At 39.0% G+C, this 23,058-nt stretch overlaps 1 protein-coding gene across 1 annotated transcript in view; it reads left to right on the forward strand.

The window, feature by feature from the left end:
• Ttbk2 (tau tubulin kinase 2) overlaps window positions 1-23,058 on the forward strand; it is a 97,537-nt gene that overhangs the window by 8,382 nt on the left and 66,097 nt on the right. Inside the window, exon 3 of the mRNA XM_055629173.1 lies at window positions 4,349-4,496. Within this exon, the coding sequence (XP_055485148.1) occupies window positions 4,349-4,496 (148 nt within the window). The remainder of the gene's footprint in view (window positions 1-4,348; window positions 4,497-23,058) is intronic.

Here is a 23,058-nt window from a genome sequence, read left to right on the forward strand (position 1 = left end):
TTGTTGTTGTTTTGTTTGTTTCTTTTTGTGTGTATTGCAGCCTTGGCTGTCCTGGACTTGCTTTGTAGACCAAGCTGGTCTTGAACTTGCAGAGATCCCACTGTTTCTGCTTCCCAGAGTACTGGGATTACAGGTGTGTGCCACTGCACCCAGCTAAATAGTTTTTTTGGGTTTTTCTTTTGTTTGTTTGTTTTTAAGAAAGAAGGAAAGAAAGAAATGCAGTAGAGTGGTAGAGTGCTTAACATTTGTAAAATTCTGGGCTCACCCCCGATACCTTGAAAACAGGAGAAAGAAAAGTGGTAATCAGCTGTCCTTTGGGAGGAGAATAGCATTTTTGTGAGATTTTTTTTTTTTTTTTTTTTTGAGGTAGGGTTTCTCTGTGTAGTCCTGGCTGTTTGGAACTCACTCTTAGACCAGGCTTGCCTTGAACTCAGAGATCCACCAGCCTCTGCCTTTTGAGTGCTGGGCTTAAAGGTGTGGGCTACCACTGCCTGGCTAGGATTCGTAATTAAGGGTGCACATACACACACACACCCCTTCACGTACATGTTCACACGTGGATGTTGTTTTAGTCATCTGTGGTGATATAATTAAATATAATCTATTAAAATGGACATAAGATAATAATTTTACCTACAGTTTTATACATTAGTAATTAGGGATGAGGGATTGAGAAAGAGAGCTCATTTAGTAAAGTGCATATCACACAAGCATGAGGATCCTGAGTGATCTTCAGCATCTACAGAAAAAAACTGGGCTGGGCAGACAGCGTGGTTGATAAAGGACTTGTCTTATGAATGAGGACCCAGTCCAATCTCTAGACCCTTCATAAGGATGCTGGAAGTGCTGGTGCTTGAATGGCAGGGGCAGGTGGCTGGGACTCATTGGCCAGTCACCCTCCCCTAATCAGTGAGCCCCAGGTCCCAGTGAGACCCTGTCTCAAAAAGCAAGGTGGATGGCTCCTGAGGACATATGTGTTCACCTGTACACACTTCCACCTGCATAAACACACACACACACACACACACACACACACACAGAAATTAGGGATGAGGTTTCCTGGTTGATTTGGCTTGGCCATTAGCTCTGGCAGGAGTGGTTTTGCTAGAGAATCTATTTCTTTTTTTGTTTGTTTGTTTTGTTTTATTTGAAACAGGGTTTCTCTGTGTAGCCCTGGCTGTCTTGGACTTACTCTGTAGACCAGGCTGGCCTTGAACTCACAGTGATCTGCCTGCCTCTGCCTCCCAATGTTGCAATTAAAGGTGTGTGCAACCAGGCCCGTCTGAGAATCTATTTCTATGTGGCTTCTGTATGCACCGATCTGATGCCTTGGGCTTGTTAGTGCTCTTCTTCTCCCAGGCTGGTAGTTTATTTTCTAGGGAATCTCCTGTGTGTGTGACTTCTGGAGATAGGACCACATATTCTGTACTTGGTTTGCTTTTTTAGAGACAGGAAGTAGAAGCTACCAGGCTGGCTAAAGGCTCTTTTCAGAACAAGCAGAATGTCTTTGTTCTGTTCTGTTAGTTAAACAGTCCTAAGAGCTACTCACATTTAAGGAGGTGGGAAAACATCCTATGTCTTCAATTTTATTTTTAATTTTTGCCAGTACTGGAGATTGAACCCAGTTTTTTGTGTATGTGTCCTAAACAAGAAGTGCTCTACCATTGAATTACATCCCCAGACCCTACTTCTTGACAGGGGACTGCCAGGATCACATTTGTTTGTTCATTATGAAAAGTCTGCTGTACCTCATATTAAAGAAGGGGAAGATGAGAGATAATGTGATGGTTATCTTTAATGTATATGCCCTTAGCATACTCTATTACCTGTGAGTTACTTTGTTTTTGTCTTAGAACTAATGAAGGTTTTGAAGGCTCAGAACTAATATCTTAAGACTTTGTCAAAGTTAAACAAATTATTGTTCTACTATTATTCTATTAATACTATGGTATTAATAGACTATCCTAAGGACCAAACATAAATTTTTTAAAAGAAACTCTGTCATTTATTTAAAGTTCTTTTTTTTTTTGTAAAAAGCCATCAATCAAAATTACAAAGACATACCCTTAGTACTTATTATGTTTTGTTTGTTTGCTTTGATGCAGTCTTAAGTTGTTCTGTTTGTCCCTGAATTACCTAGGATTAAGTGATCCTAAGCTTTCAGAAAAGCTTAGTTTTTAAGCTTACATTAGATTTTTATTTAGTGGACAACATATAAAAGATCACAGGCACCAGCTAGAGCCCCACAAGGTACAGCACATTTTACTGTATAGCTCTAGAACCTGCCTCCATCCCTCACTCACCCTGTAGTTCTTTATCTTATTCCCTCTCATCAACAAATTTAAAATGACTGTGACTTGAACATGCACAACACTATGTAAAGACATAGTTTAAGTAGCCCTCATTGAAGAAGGCTTCTGTGAAGTGAGGCAATATATTGGCTGTGGACAGCTAAACAAACATGAAGCTTGATATGGTGTGCACTCCTTAATCCTAACACTTATGAGTTCACTGTCACTGTTTGAGACCAACCTGGATGAAACTCCAGTTTAAGAAAACAAAAATCTCCCAGCTTGATGCCAGATGCCTTTTTGGCCAGCCTGATCTACATAGTGAGTGCCCAAACAGCCAAGGCTACATAATAGAGACCTTGTCTCCAAAACAAACAAAAAACAACAACAAAAAAAAAACAGTAACAACTTACTCAGTGTAGCTTAAGAGACAGTGATAATCCTATAAGGTATAGCCTGATAAAAATTGCTAATTGAAAAGGTAAACAAATAATTTTCACAGATAGTCAGAAGACAAATTGGATTCAGTTGTGAGGTGCACAATACTGTGGGTGTGATCTCCTGCACCACAGGAAGAAAGGGAGGGAGGGATAGAGGGAATATATCGTCATCAGTGAAAATTGCCAGTGGAGAAGGAAGTAGGATATGGCAGTAGCATGGGCCTCTTGGAAGTTTTAAGATTTTGGGACTCATGTCATTACATTACAAACATTCTAAATGTTTGCATATATTATAAAAAGACATAGCTTCAGGAAGTGGAAGACTGGTTTCTTGCTGCATCTTGCTTAAAGTGTATCCCAGAATTTCAGAGCCCTTTAGAGGTCTAATTGTGACTAGATTTCAGAATCTATTTATGATACTCAAATATTCTGATGTTCTCCAATTAAGTTAACATTTAAGGTGTTGATGAAAGCACTTAAGTTGATTACAGCTTATTATTTGAAGTATAGGTGTATACTAATGTTCTCTGAGATATCGTAGAACCTCCATTTGCTCGTTGTGTAGATCCTGTTAGTTCTGCCTCAGAGAGGAGAGTAAAAGGTTGGCAGCTCAGTGTTCAAGTGGGTTCCCTAGTAATGGGAATAGTGACTGTCTCTAACATGAGCTCAGTGTCCTTTTTTTTTTTTTTTTTTTAAGATTATTTATTTATTTAATATATATGAGTGCTCTATCTTCATGTACACCTTCAGGCCAGAAGAGGGCATCGGATCCCATTATAGATGGTTGTGAGCCACTATGTGCTGCTGGGAATTGAACTCAGGACCTCTGGAAAAGTAGACAGTGCTCTTAACTGCTGAGCCACCTCTCCAGCCCCCAGTGTCCTGCTCTTTGGTACCTCCCCCTGAGGGGAGTGCAGCCTTATCAGGCCCCAGAGGAATTCAATACAGCCAGTCCTGATAAGACCTGATAGACTAGGATCAGATGGAAGGGGAGGAGGACCTCCCCTATCAGTGGACTTGGGGAGGGACATGGGTGAAGAAGAGGGAGGGAGGGAGGGTGGGATTGGGAGGGGATGAGGGAGGGGGTTACAGTTGGGATACAAAGTGAATAAATTATAATTAATAAAAAAATAAATAAAAATTTTAAAAAGGTTGGATGCTGGCTTCTTATTTCATTCTTCAACCTCCTTCTTTACCCTAAGACCAGATTGGTTCTTTATAAGATTTTAAATGGCAAAAAGATTTCATTGTTTACAAAGTCTGCAAATGACTGATTTAGATTAAACTAATCTGGCTATTGAACGGCATTTGTAGGAATTGATTCTTTCGGATACTATGGATTTGTCATAATTTTGATGTGAGCTGTAGATCTTTAATAATTACTTATAACTGAAACAATTACATTGCTTTCTGTAGACAGATCTGTAGGAAACAGTGTTGATATTATCTCCTGGCAATTGTTTTTCTTGCTATATAAATGACTTAATAATATTGAAGTCATTTATCATAAAGTAGGGATGGTAAAATTACATATTTTCTAAGTGTAAATGGTGAATTGGCTTTCAGTTAGAATCTTTGCATAATTTTGAGTGTGTTCTTATTTTGTTTTCTGTGCAGTTAAGAAAGATTGGGGGTGGGGGCTTTGGAGAAATTTACGATGCCTTGGACATGCTCACCAGGGAGAATGTGGCACTGAAGGTGGAATCAGCTCAGCAGCCAAAGCAGGTCCTGAAGATGGAGGTTGCTGTGTTGAAGAAGCTACAAGGTAAGCTGCCCTGAATGCTGTGCAGAGGTGCTTTGTGTGAGAGTTTACAATTGTTTCAATCGTCCCTGATTAAGTTCTTATACTAATGGCCTACACTGGTGTCAGCCAGGTATAAACATGTTATGTTTGTGCTGAAAGCTTTAGAATATAATAGAAATGTGTGATTCCTAGAGTAATTGGGCTTTAGAAAATTCTTTTCACGGTAAGGACGAGAGATAATTAGAATCACCCTGCTACTTTAGAAAATGTATTAAATCTGCTATGGTAACATTTACATCTTCCTTTGAACCAATCACAAAACACATCTGAGACATTGCTGCACTTGCCTTTGTGCACGGAACATTCTTGGATCACATTATGGAAACTGTCTTCAAACCATACTGCAGGATGGATTAAAAATGATAAGGATGAAAAAAAATGATAAGGATGTTGTATGTTCTCATTAACTTTAGTTTCAGCACATAGCTCATAATTTTTGGAGTTCATCTTACTACTCAGGTACCTATATTTTTACTATAAGGACAAATCTTTTTTTTTTCTGATGTCAATCTGATAATCATGGAAAACCCTGAATGTATTGCTAGTGTCGTGTCATCTCTATGATCTCTGTTTAATGGTATTACTAATATCAAAATCACATAAGACTGATGACCATTGCTCTTTGACCTAAGATTTCCAGTTGCCAGAGTTTCTCTACCGGTTTAATTGGATTGCAACATAATGCTAATGAAATTATAACTCTTTCAAAGTAGTTTTTAAGCTCAGCTTTAGCTTTTCCATGTCACAGTACACCAGGAAGATTATAGATCACTTGACCCACGATGTCATGGCTAAAAAACAAAGACTCACAAAAGGAAAAGGAGAAAATGAGGGCTCTTTATATGCTCCTCCCGCCTTGTCTCCCTAGTTGTTCTCAACTCATTGTAGAAGCCACAGATAAGTGCTGCTGGGACTGTTCCTCTAGGCCTGCACAGAGCCTAGGTGACCTAAATAATACTAACTGAGCCCATAAGGGCAGAGTCATCAGCAGTCACTTGGCTGTGCCATTTCACCAGTCTCTCCCCGACCTCAGGACATGGGCCTGTGAGACAGGAGACACTGCTGCAGCTCCTTTAGTAGCTCTGGCTACTTTGGACTTGATTTTCATGTGGTAAAGCTTAAAGATTAATACACTTTATGGGTAAAACTGTTGCTGGAATTCATTTGTACTCTTCATTTTATCATTTAAAAGTTACAGTCTGAAATGTTTTTCTTGCCTGCTCATACCTATATGAATCCCATTCCTCAGAACCCCTTTCCACCAATGAACAGGTTTTTAATCTTCTGGTCTGTATTTCATTGAGGCAATCCTTGACTATCTTCTTTTGGCTTCCTAATGCAAGCCTTCTGCATACTTACACTTCACAACTTCTTTTGTTGAGGATGCTCGTCATCTGGACCTTTGAGAATATATTTGTGGACATCTTGCTTTGCTGGTGGCATGATGTGGCACGAAATAACTCCCAGGTGTAAGAAGACTAGAGGCTAGCCTCCTATGAGATTAGTCTCGTATATTCCAGTCTGGCCTTGATCTAGGTAGCCAGTGATGACCTTGAACCTCTGATCCTCCTGTTTTTCCATCTCCTAAGTGATAGGATTACAAATGAGTGCCACTATACCTGGCTTGACCATGGTAAAAAAGGAGCTTCTCTGGCTAGAGCTGACAGCAGCACTAATCTATACACACAGACATAGCTGTTTAGAAGTAACTTGATTGGCATATTTTGTCCATTTAGCAAAACAGCAAGAGTAGTGTCCCTGCTAAGGCTTTTGACCTCCATAGCCACAGGCTTTTGACCTAGTTCATAATACTAGATGTGAATTCCTTCCTGTAGAGTGGGCATTAAATCCGATCTAAAGTGACTTGTTACTCACATAACACAGTTCTTAGAAAGGAACCCTTATAACACCAAACTTAAAACTGTGGCATCAGTGGTCCAAGCCTGCCTGAGCAGTGGATATTACTGCACACAGGGTCCACAGCTGAGTGAGACTGTTGTTAACAATTCTTTCCTGCTTCTGGCACCATGGAGGCTACTGAGCAGGGAGAAAACTTTCCAGCCCAGTTCCAGCTTGATTTCTCTGTTATGTGCCCAAGGCTAATTATGTCTTCAGCTATAAGGGCTTGCCATCTGTTTCTAGTGGGCAGCTACCAGTAGTGGCAATAACTTGTACTTTTTGGGAGGTTTCAGGAGCCTCCTTGATCAGCAACTTGTCAGGAGGTACTGACACTGGGACTTATGTTTAATGATCCATGGTTTCTGGGAGCATCTTTATCCCTCAACACAGGATAGGTACCTCCATTGAAGTTCTTTAAAAAAGTGGGGTGTGTGTGTGCGCGTGTTTTTATGTGTGTGTGTGTTAGGAGTCACAGAAGACAGAAGAGGGCATGGGCTCCTCCGAAACTAGAGTTACAAGCAGTTGTGAGCCATCTTATGTCAGTCCTGGGAACGGAATTCTAGTCTGCTGCAAGAACAGCAAGCTCTCAGCCATCTTCAGCCCCTTATTAAATTGTGTGTTTGTTTATTAGCTCATTAGGGTTCAGATTTCCTTGAGGCTTTTTCATGTATTTCGACTAATTATCCCCTGTTCTCTCTTCTCCCTCATCTCTCTTCATCCCCTCCCCACTTAAGCCTTTCCACCTTCAGTATTTCTCTTTTGATTTTACTTGTATCACATACATTCTACTTACTTCCCCTACACAAGGATTCCCACTAACCCTCTTACGAAGGCCCTTTGCTAATTTTCCTGGGTTCTATATGCACTTGGTCTCACATAAATGTGCATAGCTTAGAGAAGCTAGGTTATAACATATGAGTGAGACATGCAGTGGTTTTTGTTTGTTTTTTTCTGAACCTTAGATACCCCACTCATATACTATTTTCTGGTTCCATTCATTTGCCTCCAAATTTCATAATTTTGTTTTTATTTACATCGGAATATATTCCATTGCATATACATACTCCATTTTCATTATCCATTCAGTACTTGACAGACATGTAGTCTGGTTCCATTTCTTTGGTGTTGTGGATGAAACAGCAGAAAACAAGTCTGTACAAGTATCTCTGTGATGGGAGATAGCATCATTTGGGTATACCAGAAGTAGCATAGCTGGGTCATCAGGAAGTTCTTATTTTAGTTTGTTGAGAAACTTCCACACCAGTTTTCATAGTGGCTGAGTAAATTTTCATTGCCACCTGCAATGAATAAGAGAAAGTTTTCCTTGCTTACTTGCTGTACAACTCTGTCAGTGTGTTTTGCCATTTGTTTTCATGAATGATAGCCATCCCAAAGTAGGTTTTTGTTTTGGTTTTTTGGTTTTTGGTGGGTTATATGTATGTGTGCCTGTGTGTTTGTGGGGGAGAGGGGCTTGTCTGTTTGTTTGGTTTATCCAGACAGTGTTTCTCTGTGTAGCTCTGGCTGTCGTGGTACTTGATTTATAGACTAGGCTGACCTTGAACTCACAGAGATCCTGCTTCTGCCTCCCTGAGTACTGGGATTAAAGGCATGTGCCACCATGCCTGGCCTGTAGTTTTAATTGGCATTTTCTCTGGTGGCTAAAGATGTTGATCCTTTTAAAAAAATGTGTCGTCCCCCCCCCCTTTTTATTTCTTCTTTTAAGAACTCTGTTCAATTCCTTAGTTTTGTTTTGTTGTTTAGCTGGGGATTTTGTTTTGTTTCTAGTTTTTTTATATTTTGGATCTTAATCTTCTGTTAGATGTGTGTCTAGTTAAGATTTTTCTCCCATTCTGTAAGCTGTCTTTTCACTGATTGAGTTTTTGTGCAGAATCTTTCTGCATATGAGGTCTCATTTGTTGATTTGTGGGCCTTATTTCTTGAGTGGAGTCTTTGCCTGTACTGGCACCTTAAAGTGTTCTGCATACTGTTTCATGTTGCAGTTTCAGGTCTTCCATTGAGGGGCTTTATTCATCTGGAGTTGTTTTTCATGCCTGGTGAGAAGTAATGATCTGGCTTCATTCTTCTACGTGTGGATGTGGACTTTGCTCAGCATCACATGTTGAAGAGGCTGTCTCTTCTCCAGTGTGTATTTTTGTCAAAAAACAGGTGGCCTTAGCTATGTGGGTTTATATCTAAGTCTTCTTTTGTTATCATCTTGGTGTGTGTGTGTGTGTGTGTGTGTGTGTGTGTGTTAGTTTGTTTGAGCTAGTATTATGCTGTTATTTTACTGTTTCTGTAGTATAATTTGAAATCAAATACAGTGATACTTCCAGTATTAATTTTTTTATACTTTTGCTTTGGGTATCTGAGTTCATGTGTGCTTTCATATAGATTAAAAACATTTGTTTTTTTATTATTCATTTATTTATTTTAAAGACAATCTCACTGTGTGACCCTGACTGGCCCCACAAAGAGACGTCTCTCTGCCTTCTGAATGCTACAGTTAAAGGCATGTGCTAGCATGCCTGACAATAATTTTTTGTTTTTGAGATTATACATTTCTTCCCTCTTTTTTTTCTCCTTCCAAACCCTCCCATATGCCCCTCATTGCTTTTTTTTTTTCAAGTTCATGGCTTCTTTCCTTTATTTTTTGCTACATGTATATATGTATCAAATACATTCTTAAATGTATTGCTCAGTCTGTATAATGTTACTCATATGTATGTTTTCAGGGCAGAATATTTGGTATTGGATAACCAATTGGTGTCTTCTTCCCTGGAGAAGACATTTCTCACACTCCTTAGTTTTTCTCACATTCCTTAGTTGCTTGTAGTTCTCTATGTAAGGTTGAGGCCTGTGTCTCTCCTCCTCCTGGCCTTCCTCCAATATCTCTAATATGCCTGTTGATGCCTTGTTCATCTCATATTTAGGCAGTCAAGTTAGTGAGACTTTTTGGGTATAGCTTCTGGCATTACTGGGAGACACAATACCACAGCAAGATCCTTGTGCCTCTTCAGCCCAGTCTTCCACGATGTTCTCTGAGCCTTAACTACAGGAGTGTTTTGTAGATGTATTAACTGGGAATGGGCCTCACAACTCCGAATTTTGATTGGTTGTAGTTTTCTGTCATGGTCTCTGTGTGTTACAGAGAAGTTTCCTTGATAAAGGGCTGACAGTAAATTTTAGGATTTTTTTTTTTTTTTCTGTGAAGAAAGTCACTGGGATTTTGATGGGGATTACTTAAATCTGTAGATTGCTTTTGGTAAGGCAGCTATTTTCACAATATTGATCCTTCAAAATCTAAGAGTATGGTAGGTCCTTTTATCTTCTGTTTTCTTCAATTTCTTTCTTCAGTGTTTTACAGTATTTGCTTTGTAGAGGACTTCAGTATCCTTGCTTAGGTTTATCCCAAAGTTTGTTTGGTTTGCTTGGTTTTTAGACTGTGTATTAGTTCACTTTCTATTACTGTGATACTTCTGATAGCAATATGTGGAAGAAAGGGTTTATTTCATTTTAGATCTATAGTTCATCATGAAGGGAAGACAGGTCATGAACTCAAGGTAAGAAGGTGGAGGCAGAAACTGAAGCAGAGACCATGGAGGAGTGCTGCTTTCTTGCTTGGTCAGCCTGGCTCTTATACCTTCTAGCCCAATGTGGTCTAGACCCGCCTACATTAATAATTAATCAAGAAAATGTTTCACAAACTTGTCTAGATGGTACAGGCATTTTCTCAGTTCCCTCTTTCTAGATGACCCTAGCTTGTGTCATTTTGACAAGCAGACAGACAGACAAATAAATAAACAAAAATAACCAGCACAGGCTGTTGTGAATGTGATTGTTTCTCTGATATTTTTTTTCTGTTTGTCATTGCTATATAGGAAAGCTAATATAACTGTGTGTTAATTTTGTATATTGCCACTTTCCTGAAAAGGTTTATTAGCTCTAAGTGTTTTCTAGTGGTGTCTTTAGGTTCTCATATATAAGTCATGTCATCTGCAAATAAAGATACGCAGACATTTTCCTTTCCTATTTGTATCCCTATCATTTGCTTTGTTTCTCAGTTTGTTTTAAGACCTCTAGTACTGCGGGACACTGTGGTGCATACCTGTAATTCCAGTACTGGGGGTGGCAGAAGCAAGTGGATTTCTGAGGCCAGATTGGTCTATAAAGCTAGTCCAGGACAGCTAAGGCTACACAGAGAAACCCTGTCTCAGGGAAAAAAAAAAAAAAGACTTGTAGTACTATATTGAAAAAGAGTAGAAAATGTGAACACCCTTATCTTGTTCCTGATTTTAATTGCAATGTCTTTTTTTTCACATTTATGTAATAGCTGTAGGCTTGACATATATAGCATGTATTATGTTGAGAGATGTTCCTTCTATTCAAAGTTTCTTCTGGGTTTTTAACCTGAAGGGACATTGGATGTTATCAAAAGCCTTTTTAGTTATCTATCAAGATGATCATGTGATTTTCATTGTTTATGTAATTTGTAATAATATTTATGAATATTGAACCTTCCCTGCTGCATCTCTGGAATAAACACAACTTGATTATAGTAATTTTTTTGATGTGTTCTTGAATTGGTTTACAGTTTTGTATTTTTTTAAGAATTTTTACATCTAAGTACATCGAGAAGATTGGCCTATGATTTTGTTTTGTTTTATCTTTTATCTGTTTTGCTATCAGAGTCATTTCCTTTTCTGTTTTATGGAATGGTTTGAGAAGCATTGGTGTTCTGTGAAGGTGTGATAAGGCTTACCAGTGAAACTATCTGGGCCTTGTCTCCTAGTTAGGAGATTTAAAATTATCACTTCAATCTCATTGTTTGTTATAGATCTGTGTAAATTGTCTCATCTTGATTTAATCTGGCATCTAAAAATTTATTCCTTTCAGATTTTCTAATTTATTGGTATTATGCTTTCAAGGGAAGACCTAGTGATTTTCTGAATTTCATGGGTATCTTTCACAATGGCTCCCTTTTCATCTCCAATTTTATTAATTCACACCTCTATTGGTTAGTTTGGCTAAAATTTTGACAATCTTATTTTTTCAATGAACAAACTTTTTGTTTCATTGATTCTTTGTATTTTGTTTGTTTCGGTTTCATCTATTTCTTCCCTGATTATGGTGATGTCTTTCTGTTTGCTTATTTGAGATATCACTCATTCTTTGATCTCCAGGTCCCTTGGATGTATCATTATTTATTTGAGAGCGCTGTGATTTCATAATGTAGGCACTTAGAGCTTTAAACTCCCCTCTTAAGATTGCTTTTATTGTATATCAGAGTTTTGGTATGTTATGTTTTCATTTTTATTTGATATTAGGAATTTCAAATTCATTTTTTATTTCTTCAAAGACCTATCATTCATTATTCAATAGTGTGTTTTTTAATCTTCATGAGTTTTGTGTTTTAAGGGTTTTCTTGTTGTTGACATGTAGTCTGACTCCATTGTGTACCACACAAGGAATTATTTCAGTCTTCCTGTATTTGTTGAGATTTGCTTTTGTCCTAATGGGTGATCTATTTTTAGAGAATATTCCATGGGCTGCTGAGAAGAACATGTATTCTGTAGCATGTGGATAGAATGTTCTGTAGTGGTCTGTTAAGTCCACTTGATCTCTAATATCATTTAGTTTATGTATTTCTGTTAGTCTTTGTTGGGAAGACATGTCTGTTGGTGAGAGTAGGGTATTCATGTCACCCACTGTGCTTGTACTAGGGTTAATATGTGGCTTTGCATCTAACAATTCTGTTTTATGAAATCGGGTATACCTGTGTTTGTGGCATATAGTTTCAGGACTGTAATTTCTTCTTAATGGATTGCTCCCTAACCAGCATCTTTATCTTTCTCACTGTTAGGTTTGAAGTTAGGTTTTGTTAGCTATTAGAAGACTGATACTTGCTTGCTTCCTAAATCCATTTGCTTAGAATACCCTTTTCTATTCTTTACCCTAAGATAGTGTCTGTCTTTTGTGTGTTTCTTGAAGGCAGTGAATACATGGTTCCTGCATTTGGTAGTAGAATAACTGTTACCTGTGTGTCACTTATTTCGTAGATGGATTTTTCTTTTCAGTTTGAAGAATCCTTCAAGTAGTTTCTGTAGATTTGGCTTAGGGTCATAAATTTCTGTAGTCCCTTTTTAATCATAGAAACTTTGTTTTTCCTGAAATCATAAAAAATATCTTTATTGAGTATAGTAATCTGGATTGACAATAGCAGACTTTCAGAACTTGAAAATAGGGCCGAGGAGATGGTTCAGTGGGTGTCTACTACCAAGCCTGAGAGTTCAGTGCCAGCATCTGTGTAACAAAAGGAGAGAACTGAGTCTTGCAAGTTGTTCTTTGAGGGCCATACATGCCTCGCTGCTCCCACCCTTCTATACATAGTACAGAAATAAATGTCATTTTTTTTTTTCCAAAACAGTGTTTCTTTGTGTATCCCTGGCTGTCCTGGACCCCTCTTTCTGTAAACCAGGCTGGCCTTGAACTCACAGGGATTAGCCAGCCTTTGCCTCCTGAGTGTTGGGATTAAAGGCATATGCCACCACCACCTGGCCTTCCTTTTTTTTTTTTTTTTAATGTAATTTTTTAAAAGGATGAAAAATTTAGAAATACATCTGTCCACATAGTTCTCCTGTCTTTTAAAAAGTTGCAGTTAAACAATGTGCTGTTATTTGTAAGCACCTGCCTTTATATGTGGCTTGGTGTTTTTCTCTCGCTATATTCAGGGTACTTTTTTTGTTATAATTTAATATGACAGGCGGCAAGGTTCTGGTTTTGTCTGAGGTCCTAAATGCTTCCCATTTCCAGATGTAGCTTTTTCATATTTTTTCCTAAGTCTGGAAGTTTTTTTTAAAGATGTCATTTATATATGTTTGTGGTGAGTGGGGGTGCCATCAGAGGCCAAACGACATTAGAGTAGAATTTCAGGAGATTGTGAACTTTCCAGCATGGGTGCTGGAAACCAGCACTGTCGCTCTACAAGACCAGCCACTGAACTGTCTCTCTAGCCTGTTTGGATTTAAAAAAGCAAAAACAAAAACAAAAACAAAAAAAAAAAAAAAAGAAAAAGAAAAAGAATAAACAGGATTATTTTAAGCTGGGAGGTAATGGTGCATGTCTTTAATCTCAGTACTCTGGAGGCAGAGGCAGATGAATCCCAGAGTTCCAGGCCAGCCTGGTCTACAGAATGAGTTCCAGGACAGCCAGGACTACACAGAGAAACCCTGTCTCAAAAAGCATAGGTAGATAGATATGTAGATAGACAGACAGACAGAGATAGAGAGATAGGTAAATAAGAAAGATTATTTTAAAAATGTTTTTTGAAATAGCTCAGCTATTAAAAATACTTGTTCCTCTTGCACAGGACCCTAGTTTGGTTGCTAGCACCCATATGCCAACTAATAACTGCCCCGTAACTCCAGTTCCAGGAGCTCTGATACCTTCTGACCTCCATAGGCACCTGGCACACATGTGGTGCACATACATACATGCAGACAAAACACACAAATAAATTAAAAAAAAAATATTTCCTAGCTTTTATGACTTTTTCTCCTTTTATGATTGTTATCCACAGGTCTGGTCTTTTCACAGTTATCACACATGTCCTGGGATTCCCATTGGAACCCTCTGATTATTTTATGTTTATCCTGGTTTGTCTAGTCCAGTTTCTCTGCCTTGTCCGCAGGGTCATATTCTGTCCTCTCCTTCATCCACAGAATGCCTTATTTGACTTCTCTTCTTTCTTTCCAACATATGAAGTTACTATTTTGTTGTTAGCACCTCCTTTGTTGATTTCCTCTTTCATCTCTTACATTTCCTTCCTTATTTCATTCAGCCATGTGTGTTCTCAATTCAGGAGCTTATTTTCTTCTTTTGAGGTCTTTGGGACTACATTTTAAAAGTCACTTTCATTAGATGCCATAACTTCACTGTAGGGTTTTTGGAGGAGTTATATTGTCTGGTTTTTCTTGTTCCTCGTGTTACTGCATTGGGCTTTACACATCTAGAGTTATTCTTTGCTTGGTTTATTTTTAAATCAGCCATAGTCTTTCAGTTAGAGTATTGTGCAGTGTTCACGTGGGACACACGTGGATGTGATGGAGTTGAATGTGTAGTTGAGAAAATAGTTCCTCAGTCTAGGACTTCAGCGTGCCTGGTGAAACTCGCTGTTATCTGCGTAACTGCTAACTGGGATAGGCACCACAGCTATGTGATACGGCAGCAGTGTAGATGTCAAACTGCTCAGTTACTAACAGCCCTTTGACTTCAGTAACTGCCTGATAAACGACCAAGGATGGGTAGTAGAAGCAGATTTTAGCTAGTAAGATTAGACTTGGAAGGGAAGTAGGGTGGGTGAGGATAAGAATTAAGTTTTTGTTTATTTGTTTACTTGCTTGCTTTTTTTTTTTTTTTTTTGAGACAGGGTTTCTCTGTGTAACCTTGGCTGTCCCGGACTTGTTTTGTAGACTAGGCTGGCCTTGAACTCACAGAGATCCGCTTGCTTCTCCCTTCCCAAGTGCTAAGACTACAGGTCTGTACCACCATGCCTGGCTTAGAATTAAGTATTAAATGGACTTGGAAAAGAAAAAATCATTGGGGTATGTAAAGTATCTAGAAAAGAAATGTTGGGATGCCACAAATCTTAGAGACTGTTAGAGCTAAGGAAGCTTATAATTAAAGGACCAAAGCAGGAAAGAAAGAAGAAAAGATGTAGGAATAAGAGGGGAGGGTAACGTGGTGGTGGCAGCGCACAACTTCAGTCCCAGCACTCAGGAAGAAAAGGTAGGCGGAACTCTTGAGTTCTAGGCCAGCCTGATCTACAGAGTGAGTTCTAGGACAGCGAAGGCTACAGAGAAACCCTGTCTTGGAAAACCAAAAAAAAAAATAAAAGTGTGTGTTAGGGAGTATATGAGAATAGACTGCCTTATGGTAGACTGGTGAAGAAACAAACAACAGTCTGAAAACCTAACAGCAATATATAAACAAAAATAAAAACTATCTGGGACATATATGCAAGAGTGGAAATTATGTAATAGAACATAAGAAATAAGTATATGGAGTGAATTCCTGGCAGGGCTGTACTGAGTTGAAAGCTGAAGTTCTCTGATCTCTATGGCTTGACAGGTTCCACACTATGTTGTGTGCCGGAGGGACAAGTGGGAGCTGTTGGTCTCTGTGGCCTCAGTGCTTTGGGGGTTCTGGCATGTAGGGGAGGGGAGATCCTTTTCTAGTAGAACGTGCTGACCCCTGCTCTCCTCTGTGCTCTTCTGATCTTGGTTTGTGTGAACAACAGCTCTTCCCTTGTAGTTCTGCTACTCTCCCAGACAGCTTGATTCTGCCAGAGAGCATGCTTCCTGCTGGGCTATCTCTCTTCAGGAATCTGCCTCATGCTAAGTACTTTCCTGGGGGAGAGAGAGGGACATTGAGACAGGGTTTGTCTGTTTAGCTCTGGTTGTCCTGGTAGCCTCCCAACTCAGAAATCTGCTAGCTTCTGCCTCCTGGGCGCTGGGATTAAAGGCATGTGCCACCACCCTCTGGCGATTGCAAGTTACTTTGCCCTCCCCCCAACATAATGTTTTTATTGATTGTTTGGGAGTTTCACATAATGTACCCTGACATTCACTTCCCAGTCTTCCCAGGTCCACCCCTGTCTCTTGTGTCCTCCCCCAGAGAAAAGAAGAAAAGAAAGGAGGAGGAAGAAGAGGAGAAGGAAGATTAGGAGAAAAAAAAAAAAGCCGCCATTTTTTGTTGTCCGTCTACTCACTGGAGCATGGTCAAACTCCCAGTGGCCAGCCGCTTAAAGAAAACTGAGTCCTTCTTAATGGACAGACATTCTATATATTAGCATTTATATTATGCTCAGAGGTAAAGTAATAGCACAAAATAGTTTTTAGATTATAATGTAATGTAACTTTTCTAGTTATTATTGTTGTTATTTTGAGACAGGGTCTCTCTGTGTAGCCCTGGGTGGCTTGAAACTTGCCATACAGACCAGGCTTGCCTCAAATGTACAGAGATCCACCTGTATCTGCCTCTGCCTTCCAAATGCCAGGATTAAATTAAAGATGTACACTATCATGCCTGATGGAAAGTCAACTCCATGTTACAATGGAAACAGTTGCTTGGATTTCCCAGAAAATAATATTTATTTGGAAATTTGAGCTTTTTAAATTTTTGCACATAAAAGGGTCCAATATTTGGGGAATTTCGAATGTTGTAAAATTACTTAAGGTGTTTTGTTTTGTTTTTTTTTTTTGTCAAAGGGGGTCATTTTAGGATTGTTATCAGCTCATACATTGTTCATTTACTTCTGTTTGTTATGAAATTATATATATAAATGTAACAATAGTTCCTTTAAAATATTCTGGGGAGATGGCTGAAGTGTTTGCATGAGGACTGGAGTTTGAACTGTCAGAACTCAACATGAATTCCAGGTGCGTGTGTAGACTGCTTATAATGAGGTCCCCATAGTAGGCTGGCTTTGTTTGAGAAGTTGTCTCATTGAAAATGGAAGGGCATACATACATGTGAGCATACATGTGAAAATGTACATATATCAGATGTCTAGTATCCGCTTATGAGTGAGTATGTGTGTCTTTCTGCTTCTGGGACACCTCACTCAGGATGAAATTTTCTAGTTCCATTTGAAAATTTCATGATTTCCTTGTTTTTAGTTGCTGAGCAGTATTCCATTGTGTAAATGTACCACAATTTCTGTATTTATTCCTCAATTGAGGGACATCTAGGTTGTTTCCAGATTTCTGGCTATTACAGATAAAGCTGCTATGAACATAGTTGAGCAAATGTCCTTGTTGTATGGTTCAGCATCTTTCAGATATATATCCGGGAGTGGTATAGTTGGATCTTTGAGGAAGCACTATTTCTAATTTTCTGAGAAAGCCCCAGATTGATTTCCAAAGCGGTTGTACAAGATTGCACTACCACCAGCAATGAAGGAGGGTTTTCCTTTCTCCACATCCTCTCCAGCAAGGACCAGGCATAGAGATAATCTAGAACCCCTGCACAGATGTAGCCCTTGGCCAGAGGGGGAGGGGATGGGGAGTGGTGGGGGGAGTGGGAGCAGTCTTACCAGGCCACAAAGGAAGACAATCAGACAGTCCTGATGAGATCTGATAGGCTAGGGTCAGATGGAAGGGGAGGAGGACCATATCAGTGGACTGGGGGAGGGGCATGGGAGGAGAAGAGGGAGGGGACTACGGCTGGGATACAAAATGAATAAATTGTAATTAATAAAAAAATTAAGTAATGAAAAAGAAAATGTACATATACACATGTATACCATACTTATATAATGTAAAAGAACATATATTCCATAGATAGATTTTTCAATTTCATATGTATGTTCTCATAAAAATTTCAAAGTAATGAATTTTGTTGATTTAAAAATTACTGTGTTAGAGGCTAGAGAAATGGCTCGGCAGTTAAGGGCACTGGCTGTTCTTCTAGAGGAACCAGGTTCAATTCCCTGCACCCACATGGAAGCTTACAACTTTCTGTAACTCCAGTTCCAGGGGATCCAACACTTTCAGACAGACAGACAGGCATAAATCACTAAGAAAACCACTGCATTAACTCAGTGAATGACTAGGAAGTTGTTTGGCCTTTCTGTGCTGTAGTAACTCCTTTCTTGGTGTTGTCATGACATAAGTGCCACTGAGGCTGTCCTGTTTGTATATTCCCTTTGATGGGTGGTAACCATGACTGAAAAGTTTCACTAAGAACTTTTCTTAATCTCAGGGCCTCTGTTTTTCTCCCCTCTCGCCTCCCTTCCTATGCTCATTATTTCTTTTGATAGGTCTTAGCTGCTGCCCTGGCAGGTTGTAACTTGCTATGTAAATGGTCTTTGGACCTCCTGCCTCTGTATTCTGAGTGCTGGGATTACAGTTGTGTGCTGCCACACCTGTCCAACATACTATTGCAATCAAGAAATAACAGAAAATACGGTTGTTTGATAACGAATTTTATTCTTTAGTGTAACAACTGGAAATTAATTTATCTTACCCATACAGAAAGCCCATAAAGAAGAGCATGACTGTGTTTTGATTGGGGGGATTTTTTTTCCTTTAATAGTGTGGATATGGCAGTCTTAACTTTTATTTTGTCTTTTATGCTACAGAGTGTAAACAGAGAGTTGGGAAGGAACGCTACTGTCACAGGAGAACAGCAGCATTCTCTTCTCCCGCTAATGCTGCCAACTGTGACTACTCCCTTTTCCAGTCTTAGGAACAGAAAAAACAGAGCTGGAGAGCTGGCTCAGTGAGTGAGGAGCACTGGCTGCTCCCCCTGAGGACCCAGCATCCAGGTGGTGGCTCACAGGCATCTGTAACTCAGTTCCGGGAAATCCAAGATCCTTTCATGACCTCTGTGGGCACTGCATGCACGTGAGACACACCTTTACATACAGATAAAACACCCACACATAAAATAAAATAAAACCTAAATATTTAAGAATAAATAAAACAGGCTGGGTGGTGAACGCCTGTAATCTCAGCACTCAGGAAGTTAGAGGCAGGCGGAATGCTGTGAGTTCAAGGCTAGCCTATTCTACAAAGTGAGTCCAGGACAGCCAGGGCTACACAGAGAAACTGTGTCCCAACAAACAAACAAACAAACAAACAAACTAATAGAGTGTGGAATAGCTGGATTTAATTATTGGTCTAATTAGTATAGAAGTCTGCCTAGCAAAGTTCCAAAGGAACCTCATACCTCAATGTAGCCGTTATTATTTTATAAATCTATAGTCTGCTTTTGATGTTTCAAACCACATTGTTTTCTGTCATTCTGTCACAGGATATTAGCAGATCTCTGAGATCTTTATTTGTTCAATGTAAGCTTACAAACATTATAATTGTGTGTGGTGGACACTCACACAATTATAAGGTAGTGCATGATGTCTAGAGGACAACTTTTGTGAAGTCAGTTCCCTTCTACCTTCTTCCCTTACATTGTGGTCCAGTGATATTGAACTCAAGTTAGTCAGGCTTGAACTGCAAATGCTTCCACATACTGAGCCAGCTCGTAGGCCCCTTCCCTTTTCCTTTTCTTTTTACTCTTTTCTTTCTTTCCTCCTTCCCTTTCTCTTTCCTTCTTACCCTTCATTCCTTCCTTCCTTCCTTCCTTCCTTCCTTCCTTCCTTCCTTCCTTCCTTCCTTCCTTTTTCTTTCCAACCCACTGTGTAGCTGAGTTTGGCTTTGAACTGATCATTCTGTTGTTTGAAATTGTAATTCTTATATGTCTGCCTTTCAAGTAACTGGAATTAATAGGCTTGTGCCCCACCCTACCCCTTTGTTTTGTCCTCTCCTTTTTCTTTTTCTTGTGTTTGGATGTAGAATAATTTCATATGAGATATTAGAAAAATCTAGATTATTTTTAAAGAACATTTTTCTCTAATAGAATATTATGTATATGCTTATTTACACATATTTATACATGCTTTGTGCATAAAGTATACTATAAAGCCCTCCAGGCATTTGAAATAGATAGATTCAGAGAAATAGGTTATCATCTACTTTCTTCCTTTATACATTTTTGGTGCTTAAGAAATTGAAGAGAGTCATGCCAGCATATTTTATAAGAAGATGTGAGTGTAGGACAGTGGTAAAAATACTTGCCCACTACTTATGATGCCCTGAGATTAATTCCCAGGAGCACACGCAGCTGACAAGACTGCAGTGTTAACTACAAATCATCTTACATTTTGTCTTTAGTCTTTTAGTGCTTCATATCACAATGTGTTAGTATTAACAGTGGTATATTGTAGAGCTGCGCATTGCCCAGCTCCTTCCTGGCTCTGTGTGGTTGTACACAGTGTGTGGATAGCTGTAACCTCTGAGGCTTCTTGGGGCTGGGCCCCTGGCATCTAGTTGCAATCTTGGCCAAATTAGACAAAGAGAAAAGGAAATTAATTGAGGGTCAGTCTTGTAACAAGTCGTCCTGGAAGTAGCATTGCCCTCTCCTTTCTCAACGAGGACTTCCAGGGCTGTGCTTAGCAGCCCACAACAGCTAGCAGAGGCAGCTCTGTAGCAGCGTGCATGTTCATCTGGGTATCTTGTGACTCTAGAGTGATTTGGGAATCTTATTCTTCTATTTTATCTCACTGTGACCAGAATGAAGAAAGTATCTGTATTAAGAGTGCATTTTAATAGCAAATGTCGAAGCTCTCATTTAGCTCTAGACAAACTCAGAATTTTGAAGAACTTAGTTTTTGTTCTTTTAGAGAAGGAATAAGTAAGTGAAAGTGAAAATAGAAGAGGAGCTGGGATACTGAGAACTTTGGAAGAAGTGTTATCTAACAAATTGATTGTCATTGGAATTTTTTTTTTTTTTTGAAACAGGGTTTTATTGTGTAGCCCTGGCTACACAATGTAGTCACAGTGTAGTCCTAGAACTCACTTTGTAAACTAGGCTGGCCTCGAACTCAAAGATCTATCCTTCTCTGCCTCATGAGTGCTGGGATTAAAGGTGTGTGCCATCATGTCTGTCGTCATTTGATTTTTTTCACTATGGATCAGAATTGGTTAGTCTCAAAATAAACACCCCCTTTTTAACACATTTTGTTGAATGTATCATACTCACAATAGAAATTCAAGAACCACTTATAGATGGGACTGGGTGTATCTCAGTAGACCACTTGCCTCGCATGCTCACAGCCCTTGTAGAAAGTACTAACAAATAGAAGAGCAAGGTGAGATGTCTAACACAGAAATACGCTCTAGAACTGAGAATCGTGGTGGATAGGGTCTGTGACAGATTGGACATGACAAGTGAATCAGCCAATTTGAAAGTATATCAGTAGACATTAATAGAGGAAAAAGAGGATTAAAAAATGAACAGCCTCTTTGACCTATATAACTGTACCAGAAAGTCTAGCATTTGTATCACCAGAGACTTGGGATAAGAAGAGAATGAGTTTGGAGTAACAAAAACATGAAAAAAAAAAATAACTGGGCCTGGTAGTGCACACCTTTAAACCCAGCACTTAAGGAAGCAAAGGCAGGCAGATCTCTGGGGGTTCAAAACCAGCCTGATCTCCATAGCAGGCCCCAGGCCAGTCAAAGCTTCTTAGTGAGACCTGTCTCAAACAAACAAAACAAAACAAAAAAAAGTATTCTTGAAGAAATAATGGCACAGAATGGTGTATGCTAGCAATCCCTAGCATTTAGGAGATGGAGGGAGGAGGATCATGAGTTTGAGGCCAAGGAGACATTTCAAGAAGAAAACAAAACCCACAAACAAATCAAAGAAAGAAAAATATAAATGTATATTTTTTTTAAATATAAATCTCAAAAAATATACATATACAATTTTTAAGGTTCACAACTTAGCATAATGCCTGGGTCAGATCACAGAGAGCAGTCCGATTTTGTATGTGTGTGTGTGTTGTGTGTTTTAGCAATGAGCAGTTGAAAACTGAATTAAAACAGAATTCCAAGTATGTATATATACTTGGCTAGGGATGCTAGATTTTGTCAGGTCTAAAGCCAGACTAGGCTACGAAAGATCCTGCCTCTCAAAGCAAAGCAAAACCAAGAGTCAAAGATTAAATAATCCAATTTCCTTTCTTTTTTTTCTTTCCAGGTCTTGATTTGGAGCTCAGGCTGCCCTTGAACTCACTCAAATTTATGATCCATCTCCCTCTATCTCTTAAGTGCTATAATTACAGGTGTAGATTTATTGCACTGGGTCTCCCAGAAGCATTTTCTGTAAAAAGGCAAAGACCTAAAGTTGCCAAACAATTTAATTTAAAAAAAAAAATTAAGCTACAGATAAGATTTTATTTGTTGATAGAGGGTGTAGGCCCTCCTGTCCTAGAACTCCTGTAGCCCAGGTTGTAAGAACTCAGAGATTTTGCCTACCTCTGCCTCTTAAGTGCTGGGATTAAAGACGCACGTCGCCACACCTGGCTACAGATAAAAGTTTAAGTGCTGTCTCAGCAACAAGCTGAGTATGCAATAATACGCAGCACACCAGCTTAACTGAGGAAATTTACAATGTGGATGCGTTTGCAAACACTGTATTTACATAACATACTTGTCAATTAGGATATAAGCATTAAAAAGGAAGAAAATGTTTTAAACAGTGCAAAGTACAATCAAGGTTGTATTGGCAAAAGGATAGACATACAGGTCAGTGGAAGAGAAGAGGAATTTTAGAAGTAGACCCACAAAGGAGATGTGGTGGAATGCAAGACTTGAAACTGAAAGCTTGTCCAGAAATTACAAAGCTCTGAGATCAATCCAGCACTGTAGCCAATCAACCTAGCCTCCATATATTATATAAAATATATTCAGATGAATTATCTAAATAGGATTTTTTAAAAGCTATACAATATTTTGTAGAAAACAGTATAAACTATGATCTGATTTTTCCAAGAAGTTCATTGGATGATATTAAAATCATGACTCGTAAAAGGAGAAAAAAAAATTTTAAGGAGAAAAATGACGGATTATACTTTGTTAAATTAAAAGGTTTGTTTGCAAGCTACCGTTGAGGGTGGAGCCAGAGTGTAATGTGCTGGCACACTCCTGTGACTGCTGTACTCTGGAGAGTGAGGCAAGAGGAACAAGCTTTAAGGCAAGCTTGAGCTGCGTAGTGAGACTCT

The sequence above is a fragment of the Psammomys obesus genome, unplaced genomic scaffold, assembly GCF_907164565.1.
Source record: "Psammomys obesus unplaced genomic scaffold, mPsaObe1.curated_primary_1811, whole genome shotgun sequence".
Lineage (NCBI taxonomy): Eukaryota > Metazoa > Chordata > Mammalia > Rodentia > Muridae > Psammomys > Psammomys obesus.